Here is a 10,941-nt window from a genome sequence, read left to right as displayed (position 1 = left end):
CTTATGCACAATTCGAAAGAAACGTATAGACGGTTACAGGTCTGTATATATGGACGAAACATGGGTAAATGCTTCCCATACCACAGGGACGCAATAGTTCGCTAGCTTCTCTTCAGAGTCCTGTGCCAGAAAATTACCACTTGGCAAGGGACAGCGACTGATTGTGCTCCACACTGGTTGCTGGCTGCTCCCTAGTCTTCATGGCAAAATCTAAAGACAACCGAGACTATCATACCGAAATGAACAGGATGGTTTTCTTAGAATGGGTACAAAATCAATTGGTACCAGCACTGCCCCCCCCCCCCCCCCCAAAGTCTGATTGTCATGGATAACACTCCACATCATGGTGCTCAAGTACCTAATACAAAGGCCCCAACATCTAACAGTAAGAAGAGGGACATGATATAATGGTTGCAAACAAATCAATATCGTATCCAGAAAAAGCAACCAAACCTGTTCTGTTTGACATCATAAAGTCAAATAAAACCACACCTGTCTTTAAGGTTGATGAGTACCTTACAGAACATGGTCACTCAGTTTTGCGATTGCCACCCTATCATTGCAATTTAAACCCAATAGAACTCGTTTGGGGTATCATGAAATCGGATGTTGGCAGGCAAAATGTAATATTCAAACTTCCGGATATACTGACAGTCAATAGACACCATCACGCAGGAAACATGGCAAAATTGTGTTGAGAAACAGAATGAAACAGAAAAAAAAAATTATTGGGAACAAAGTGAACTGGACCATGCCACCATCAAGCCAGGCCCCATCAGGGTAGACTCTGACGACAGTGAAATCAGTGAAACCGATTCGGACAACAGCATCTTCTCATTGAACATTTAAGTGGTAACCAGATAACGGCTTTTGAGATGACCCTATGTTCACAACACATGCTTGTTGATTACCTGGCTGTTCTACCAGCAAGTGACCCCCCTGATACAAAATAGTGAAAGGTGACAAGAAAATGATGATCATTTGTTAAACAACTTTTTTTAACAGCCAGGTGTTCAAGAAGCATGTGCACAAGTGCCAACTAAGTTATTTGTTCATTATTCGCCATCCTTTCTCATACATCTGGCTGTCCCTTTCTCTGCACTCCTCACTTGTAACAAATAGTGAAGTGAGTCAAGATTTTAATGATAGCCTGTGAAACAAATTTTTTTTTATTTTTAAGATGAAAGTTCTGAAAAACTTCAGAGTTGTTGTGATGCTTTAATTATGATCAGCGTTTCATTGAGTATTAAATGTTTTAGTTTTCAAGTTTGATTGCACTTCATTGATCTGCTTTTGAGCCAAACAGACTATTATACAGGGCTGAACAAATCCACTCGTCCGCTCGTATTTACGAGTGGTACCTCATGTCGGGCAAGTTAAAAATACAAATTACTCGTCCTATCGGGCGAGTACCGTTTTTTTTGCTGTCAAATAAAGCATATAACATCTTCAATTTATTAAACAAAGTATCTTACAAGCCATTTAAGAATCGAAAACGTGCACTGATCAACAACAGCGTACTAATACTGATCGTCTCGCTTATGCCAATAATAAATCAATAACAGTGTTAAATACATAAGCAGGGGAGGTAATTCTACTATTGCTATTGTCGTGGATGTAAGGGGCTTGTTGCTAGCATTAGGTTACACAACACCAAATGTTTTCCCATAGACTTCTATAGTAACCTTATATTTTTTAAAAAAATATCCAGGCTATCAACAGCCATTCCATGTACACATGGGCACAGTCTGGCCTCTAAGCTACAATAAAACACAAGTTGTGGCCAACTTGTCCGGCACATTTGCCAAGCACAGGAAGCGGAACACATCAACCCCCAGCTCCGCACCGAATGTCACCTACTTCCAAATATATGTACACACATAGGCATAACCCATGGTGATAAAAATGACAGCACTAAATACTTAAAATTGTGGTCAATTTTAATAACAGGGTGGATGTGCTTTTAAAACACATACACATCTTACACTATTTCATCCAATCACAGCTGTCACAGGCCTCTGTCCGTTTGAGTTGTTTCCATACGGTCCTCGCTCGGGCAGCATGTGATACTGATATAGTGTAGTGGAACCTGTAGAAAAAATGGTCTGCATCTGCACTAGGCCAATCTGTGATTTATGTACTGTATATACATGTAACTTCTCAGAAAAAAAATAAAACTGCATGAAACCTCAATATTTTTTTCTGTCCAACATATCTTTTATGGCAAAAGAATAAAGAGATTTGCTGCACAGATAGAGGTGTAAGAGTTACATCATGTCTACTTCATCAAAGCTTTGCAAAAATGCATTTCTGCTTTCATAGAGAAAGTTTTCAAATCATGTATATACCATGGGTGTTTACTCCTATTTCACAAAAGAAGGGGGTCATGGGTTGATTCCATACATGACTGGGGCTGCCTAGATCATATCAACCCAGAATATATTTTGAAAGACCAAAATCATGGAATACAGGCCAGAAATTGGAGAGATTTCACACTAAGCAGCTTTAGCATCTTGACATATGTAAGGCTGGTTGATGAAGTTTGTCAGAAAGTATTAAGTGAGGAGATGCATAATGCCTAGCTGTCTGGAACACTGATCAGAGTACCCTGCCGCCTGTTCGTCGATCAAGGCAAATGACCCCTTAAACGGATGAAGTCACTTTTAGACCACAGCATGATAGGAACTTATGCTTGAATCTATTGATTCTTCAAGCTAAGACTTTAAAAAACTTCCAGGAAATCAAAACTATTTACTGTGTATTGTTTTGAGGTTGTTAGACTTGACAGTTTCATGTATAAGCCAGTTTGCAGGGTACAAAGTGAAAATATCCTCATAATTTTGGAAATTGATTGGTTAACCTGCCCAAAACTGAATATTTCTATTCAGAGTTAGCAGTATTTGACAGTATCAGCTAAAAACAGTGTTTCTCTGCAATGATTTATGGGTTACTGGGTGACAAGAACACATATTGTCTATGGGTAAACAAGGGAGATAATTTAAAGACATCACACACTCTCATGTCAATAAAATTTGTGGTCAGACCCATTCTACAAGGGTCAGTTGTTATTATTTACATCTAATCAACTTCTTGGGTTCCTGTACAGCAGTTAATTCATGTCTGGCAAAAAGAAATACTGCACAGTGAGGCATTAAGAGAGCATGGTCAGAAACCTCTAATGGATGATGCTGACCGAGTGGTGGAAGTTACCAGTCAGACATTGTGGTGTTTTAACTGGACTGGGGTACTTAAATGTACTGTATGTACCTATATATCCAAGTACTGCAACTGATACAAGGTGGTAAGGCATATCGAAGAAAAGGGCGTGTGCTTGATTAGACGCAGTCAACAACAGACTTCAGACCGGCTTGTCGAAATACCACATTGGATGTGAAGGCTTCTGTTTCTGCTGTATGTGTGCATACACACCTCCCCATTCATCAACAGGCATTCTGCAAGCTGAAAATAATGTTGCTATTACATTAAATGTCAAATCATAAAATCCAAAACAGCAATGAGACAGTTGTAGATAAAACCAAAAATAATTTTGAAAGTCATATGTGTTAAAAAGGGGGATTTTTTTTTAAAAAAGGAAAGAAAATTAAGTTGATTCACATGCAAAAGGGGTCAGACAGAAAGAATTGACCATATGTTTCAGTGTTTACATTTAAAACAAGGGTTTGTGACATGTTCAGCTGTCCAATGATCATATTTCATGATTTTATCATCATTTAACTTTAATTTGACCCTCAGGGGATTACCTCAGACACTCACATTGTTATAATAGTGTTTATTTCGGCTTACTTTGTTGTCAAATTCATCAGTTCCAACAAATTCAGAAGCAGGTAACCATTAATCAAGGGTAGAACTCACCATAGGGGTCTATTACCACTGTTGGGCCTCAAAACGAAGCAACGTTCATATTCACAACACTAGAACAATCTATTCCACTCAAAACAACCCTATCTTTACTCCCATCACCTTTAAATTTGCCTCCACATTAATACTGACTTGTTTCCATGGTGAAATAAACACAGGAAGGCATGTAAAGTATGACTTACTGAAATGTGCTCGAACCCTACAGGTTACACAACACCAAATGTTTTCCCATAGACTTCTATAGTAACCTTATATTTTTTAAAAAAATATCCAGGCTATCAACAGCCATTCCATGTACACATGGGCACAGTCTGGCCTCTAAGCTACAATAAAACACAAGTTGTGGCCAACTTGTCCGGCACATTTGCCAAGCACAGGAAGCGGAACACATCAACCCCCAGCTCCGCACCGAATGTCACCTACTTCCAAATATATGTACACACATAGGCATAACCCATGGTGATAAAAATGACAGCACTAAATACTTAAAATTGTGGTCAATTTTAATAACAGGGTGGATGTGCTTTTAAAACACATACACATCTTACACTATTTCATCCAATCACAGCTGTCACAGGCCTCTGTCCGTTTGAGTTGTTTCCATACGGTCCTCGCTCGGGCAGCATGTGATACTGATATAGTGTAGTGGAACCATTAACAAACGCCAGCATGGACATTCGAAAGTATGTGGGAGGGGCAGGAGATGGGGAAAAGAAAACGGAAGAAAAACAAATTCAACAAAGAAAGCTAAGTCAAAAGAAATATGACAGAGAAAAACGAAAACGTTTAGTACAACCAACGTGGTTTAAGGAATTTAAGTGGGCGAAATTTAGCGAGTCGGAAGATGAATTATTTTGTATTCCATGCCGAAAATACCCCAAACTGTCAGATCCAAAATGTGGACTTGTGATAGGTCTTAGAGATAAATTTAGGAGGGAGACACTGAAATTCCACGACAAAAGTAGGAAGCACATTCAGTGTTGTGAACATGAGAAAGTCGTTGAAAATCCACAAACAGCACAATACACTAAGTCTATGCAGAAAGTTGACGAAAAAAACAGCGTGATCTATAACAAGCTTTTTACAACAGCTTATTATGTTGCCAAGGAAGGGGAACCTTTTTCAAAATTTGCGAGTTTTTGCCAATTACAGTCCAAGAATGGCCTCTCCCTTGGAAGAAACTATTTGAATAAGAATGCTTGTGCGACTTTTGTACAATCCATAGCAAATGTAGTGAAGGAAAATACAGCTAGTGAACTTGAGAAGTGTAGATTTGTCAGTGTCTTATCAGATGGCTCAACTGACAGTGCTATAACTGAACAAGAGATTGTATATGTGAGGTATGTCACTGATGATGGTGTACTGAAGACTAGGCTTGCAGATATTGTTGACCTTGAACATGGACATGCAAAAGGTGTAAAAGATGGAATTTTTCAGGGGCTTAGTTCTGTGGGACTGTCAAAAGAAGATCTTTCGAGAAAGTTAGTCGGAATCAACACAGATGGTGCTTCAGTTAATCTTGGAAAGAAAGGAGGAGCAGTAAAACTGATTATTGATGAGCTGAAAGAGGAGTATAACGCTGTTGGTTGTGAGCAGTATATTACAGTTGTGCATTGTATTGCTCATAATTTGGAACTGGCAGTTTGTGACACAAAGAAGGAGTGCAATTATTTGAAGAATTTTGAAGATGTTCTGAAAGGAATTTTCAAGCTGTACTATTATTCTCCCAAAAGAAGAAGAGAACTCTATGTTATTGCAGAAAATCTTGACAAGGAACTGAAACATTATGGAGGAATCAAAGAAGTGAGGTGGGTAGCAAGTCAGCACAGAGCTTTGAAATCTCTGCTTGACAATTTTGAAGTAACTGTTGTACATCTGGGTGAGATTGCTTCTGGAAAGGATGAATCTTCAGCAAAAGCCAGAAACTACTTAGCAGAGTTGAAAAGTAGAAGATTTCTGAAGATGTTACATTTCATGATTGATTTCACTGATCTTGTAAGTGAAGTTTCCAAGGCTTTTCAAACGAAAAAGTCACTCATTTCTGAAGTTAAAAGAAGAATTGAGACACTAAGGGAGAAATTTCTGAAAATGAAGTCAAAGAAAGGACCAATGTTTGAAAAGTTTCTTGAAGAAAGCAAGGAAGGAAAGTTCAGAGGTGAAGAGATGAGAACTGAGAAAAGAGGAAGACCGAAACAGACACAACATGGTGATGATTATGATAACTTCAACAAGGATATAGACTGTGTTCTTGACTCAATTTATATTGATCTTCAGGAGAGGTTCATCAAACACCTTGGTGGAGAACCATACTCTCTCTTCAGTGTGTTTGATTTCAGGAAGTGGCCAAACTATGAAACACAGCCTGATGAATTCAGGGAATATGGAGATGCTGAGATTCAGAAGCTTGTGAAGATCTACAGCCCTCTCCTGACAGATGTAGAAAAAACAAAGGCTGTGGATGAGTGGCTTGACCTCAAGATGTACATGAAGGACTTAGTGAACCAATCACTTATTGATGCTTATGAATTTTTAGTTTGCAGTGGTCCTGATAGAGAAAGCAACCTTACCAACATCTTTTCTATAGTTAACATCATGCTGACAGTATCACCAAGCACAGCTGACTGTGAGAGAGGCTTTAGTCGGATGAATAGGCTGAAAACAAATCTGAAAACTTCCATGAACCAAGATACATTGAGTAACTTGTTGCGGATAAACATAGATGGACCATCATTTGAAGAATTTGAACCCCAGAAGTCAATAATCAACTGGCTTCATTGTGGAAAAGGCAGTAGACATGTACATGGACATAAATGTCCAGAACCAAAGCCAGAAAAGGTCACTGTGTCTGAAGAGACCGTCACCCCTGTTGATGAGATTCACGATTGAAATTGAATAACTGAGGAAAATGAAAGTTATTAGTTAGTACTCAAGTCCAGTCCATTTTTCTAGTCAGTGCCATTTAAGTACACAACTTCAAGTGGAACATTCTCAGTGCTTTTTGTTGATTTTATTCAAGTATTTTAATTTATGTTTATTTTTAATTTACAACTGCTCTAGTTTTATGTTGGTTCAATCCCATTGTCACTACAGTGATGTAATTTCATGACAATTAAAAACCAGTTACCTCACACATCTGTTGTCATTTTTAATACTTGAACTTCCATTTGGATCCTAGCCAGAAGGTATAGAATAATGTTTGTTCACTGACTATATAAAAGACAATAACACAATCTATAGGAATCAATATCTTTTATTCAAGAAAACACATCATGATCATGGTGAGATTGCAGATTATTTCATTTAAAAAGTAGGACGAGTGAAAATCTTGCAGGACGAGTACAAAAAAAAAGTACTCGCCCTGCAGGGTGACTGAAGTTTTCAAAATTTGTTCAGCCCTGCTATAGGCTAGGAGTTCTAACACTGTTAATGTTGGAGTTCTGCATAAAAACTGAAATATTAACAATATAATCAGGCAAAAGATTATCATAAATATGTCATAGATCAATTTACCAGCACCAACAACTCTTGATTTGAAACAGTGTTGATCTCTTCAAGGGAGGTAACTCTTGCAGCCCTATTGCTCACTGATTCAACTGCACAAAGTGAGTGAAGCGTTCATAATATATCCCACATACAGACACCTGATAGCTTTTGTATTGCCTACGACAGCAGAGAGTTTCATTTTCTTAAATGAATCCTGCTGAACTGTTCAGGATGACATGTGTTCAAGTAGTAGTAATTAAATGAATGTCATACACAAAATGGCATGTCATTATTTTGAGAACATTCCTAAGTTTACAGGAACCACAAAATAATATTTATGCCGTTCAAAGAAATATTTATATACTTAACTTTCAAAACAAAAGGAACCTTTCAAGGTGTTGCACTAATTTCAACCATGAGATCAGAAGCTAGTACTCATCTTTGCTATTGATCAGCTGATAAAATACTGAATTACGTTGATGCAGCAGTGTCTACTCTAGGATGCGTGATTGCGCGATTCGCGCTAATAACGATCAAATCGCCCCTCATTAAAACAACAGAGTGTGAACTGTCGCGCATAGTAATTTGCTCCCTACCTATCTTTCAAAAAACATACGAAAAACGAAAAAAGCTTTATACTGACAAAGAATAACTTCAAAATCAGAGTCGGCCACAGAGTCCAGTTTGAGTGACAACATGTAAACATAACAGAGTAACCTCCTTCGGTTAAAACCACTACTGGCACTGGGGAAACGAAATTCCATTCATATCAGTACCAAAATAGATAACATTTTTCAATGAAGTTATAATTTGTTTAATTAATTAATTGATGTTAGACTATGAACTCTAAATACAGTGCATGTGTATAACGCCTGCAAAACAGTTTTGTCGATATTTTTTAAAACATAAGTTCGTTTTAGCTTCATTTTCGAAATATATCACTTGACAATATTATCACTTGAAGCTGCAGACGACAAATGATTACTAAATTCTTACAACGGTTTGTGGTAATTTGGCGTGAATAATGTCACGCAAAAGAATGAAAATAACTGACTTTTTTACACAAAATACCACTGAGAGAGCAACAGTGCCCGCCATGTCTCTCCAGAGCGATCTATCCGTAAAGGAGATATGTGAATCGAAAGGCGAGCAAAACCCCGAGACTGACCCCGGTCCCTCCGACTCTAAAAAAACCAAACCAAGTGTCTTTCAGAAAAAATGGTTGAAAGAATGGCCATGGCTCTCTAAAAATGAGCTTGGTGCTATGATATGTGACTATTGTGGCCAAAATAAAATGAGCAATAGTTTCACTGGTGGTGGTTGCAATAACTTTCATACATCCACACTATCTAGACATGCACAAACCAGTGACCACCAGCTTTCCCTTATAGCCAAGACGAAGTCACAAACCACAATAGAGGCATCTGTGTCTAATTTAGTATCCAATGAGGAATTAGCTGTTAAGTCGGCTATTGACACAGTATGCTGGCTTTGCAAGGAAAACATAGCTATTGAAAAGTATGGTTCTCTGTTAAAATTGTTGGAGAAGGAAGGCTGCACCAGTGTTAAAAACCTTGATGTTGGGGGTAATGCCACATACAGGTCACGGTCTCTTGCTGAAGACATTCAGGAAGCAATTGCCAATACAATCATGGCTCAAATAATTGGAGATTTAAAGGATGCTTATTGTGTAGCAATTTTGATAGATGAAAACACAGACATCTCAGTGACAGGAAAGCTCACTGTTTATGTCAAATTCGTTGACAATGACTTTAATGTCAGGTCCCACTTTCTGGGAAATTTTGACTTGGGTGAAAAAGGCGCAGATGATATAACCCAGAAACTCCTTGCAATTTTCAATGATCTTGACACTGATGTGAAACAAATTCTGTGTTTTGGATCTGATGGTGCTAGTGTTATGACACGATCTGTTAATGGTGTAGCAGCACAGCTCAGAAGATCATCCCCATTTCTTATCAATATCCATTGTGTTGCACACAGACTTGCAATATGTACAAGCCAATCTGCTGCCAAAATTGACCTTATGCAACACTACAAATCTACTCTCACAAACCTGTTCTATTATTTCAAGGGGTCATCAGTTAGAAGCAGCAGACTAGCTAGGCTACAGGAATTGCTCAATCAGCCTCACAGCAAAGTAAGAGAAATGCATGATATAAGATGGTTCAGCTTCTATAATGTGTTGGAAGCCATGTACAAATCCTGGAACAACCTGGTTGTATATTTTCAATCAACTGAACTATCAAAGGATCCAAAAGCTACATCTCTTTTGAAGTCAATCACTAACTTCAAGTTTGCTGCTCTAACCTGGAGTCTTATGGATGTAATACCAGTGATAACTGAACTTAATTTAGTGATGCAAAAAGACAGTTTGGATGTTGCATCACTGAAACCACTGGTTGCCAGCACAGTTCATAAACTTCAGTATCTGAAAGAAAATGATGGACATTACACACAAGAGTTCCAGTCTCTGTTGACAGATAACAATCACCTCTATGGGCATGAACTGAAATACAACAAACAACAGGAGGCAGCTGTGAAGTCAGCCATGACAACCTTTCTTGGGAAGCTGATAGAAAATCTCAACACAATATTTCCCTCAGAAAGTGTTACAGTCATTTCATCTTTTGATGTGCTGGCATTCAGGGACTTGTCATTTGTTCCTGAAACAAATCTTCAGAGTCATGATAAAGAGAAACTAGATGTGTTGATCTCTTATTATGGCAGCCATAAGGGTGACGTCCCTGCCCTCATCAATGCAGGGTCAGCAAGACAAGAATTCGATTTGTTAAAACGCCTCCTGATTCAACAGAAGCATCCAAGAGACAAATTCCATGAGTTATGGAGAATCAATGATAGCTGTCACAAAGACCTCTTTCCAAACTTCCTGAAGCTTGCCTGCATTGGATTAACATTGCCAGTTCAGACTGCAATTTGTGAACGTGGTTTTTCAAGCCAGAACATTATAAAAACATCACATAGAAACAAATTGAGTGAGAAGGCACTCAGAGAGTTGATGACAATAAGTATCGAGGGCCCACCTGTTTCAACCTTTGATGCCAGGAAGGCTCTTGAGGAATTCAAGACCAAAAAGCAAAGGAGAATCTTTCAAAGATTTTCTTTCAACATGTAACAATTTCAATCAGAAGTTCTGAACTTGACTTTGAGTGGACAGGAAGTGGACCAATTTCAGATTATTTGTAAGCATTAAATAGAGTTTTCAAGGTGCGAATTTTAGGAATCAAGTTCAGTTCTTACTTAAGTGGTTAGTAATCATTTCAATCATTAGAGAAAGAGAATTCAGCTTGAATTTTTTTTTAAATTGTTTGTTATTCTTTATTCACCTGGTTACATATCCACTATTTTGAGGACAGTAATACAGGCATTCCCCCCTACATTTTCCAAATCCCCCCTCCCTTTTTTGTGAGGGGGCGACAAATCCCCCCTAGATTTTCAGTTCTAGAATAGACACTGTGAAGGTACAGTACTAAGTTAACCCCAACTAAGTAAGAAAACAAAGATAAACAGCCTCTTATTTTCCTCAAAATGTAAAGTCAT

The 10,941-nt window shown here is 38.2% G+C and overlaps 2 protein-coding genes and 1 long non-coding RNA gene across 3 annotated transcripts; 2 read left to right on the top strand and 1 right to left on the bottom strand.

Annotated features, from left to right (window-relative positions):
- Positions 1 to 1,991: 1,991 nt before the first annotated feature.
- Positions 1,992 to 4,512, bottom strand: LOC137256604 (uncharacterized). Its single transcript, XR_010954571.1, has 3 exons — positions 4,428 to 4,512; positions 3,268 to 3,459; positions 1,992 to 2,089 (listed from the first exon to the last, which is right to left on the bottom strand). It is a non-coding gene; the product is annotated as an uncharacterized lncRNA (long non-coding RNA).
- A 36-nt stretch (positions 4,513 to 4,548) lies between these two features.
- LOC137256406 (zinc finger protein 862-like) lies at positions 4,549 to 6,765 on the top strand. The gene has a single exon (XM_067794250.1). The coding sequence runs from the start codon at positions 4,549 to 4,551 to the stop codon at positions 6,763 to 6,765; it is 2,217 nt and encodes a 738-aa protein (XP_067650351.1).
- A 1,693-nt stretch (positions 6,766 to 8,458) lies between these two features.
- On the top strand, positions 8,459 to 10,516 carry LOC137256405 (zinc finger protein 862-like). The gene has a single exon (XM_067794249.1). The coding sequence runs from the start codon at positions 8,459 to 8,461 to the stop codon at positions 10,514 to 10,516; it is 2,058 nt and encodes a 685-aa protein (XP_067650350.1).
- The last annotated feature ends 425 nt before the right edge of the window (positions 10,517 to 10,941 follow it).

The sequence above is a fragment of the Haliotis asinina genome, chromosome 11, assembly GCF_037392515.1.
Source record: "Haliotis asinina isolate JCU_RB_2024 chromosome 11, JCU_Hal_asi_v2, whole genome shotgun sequence".
Lineage (NCBI taxonomy): Eukaryota > Metazoa > Mollusca > Gastropoda > Lepetellida > Haliotidae > Haliotis > Haliotis asinina.
The sequence above is the reverse complement of the archived record's forward strand: the minus strand, read 5'-3'. Positions and strand labels throughout refer to the sequence as shown.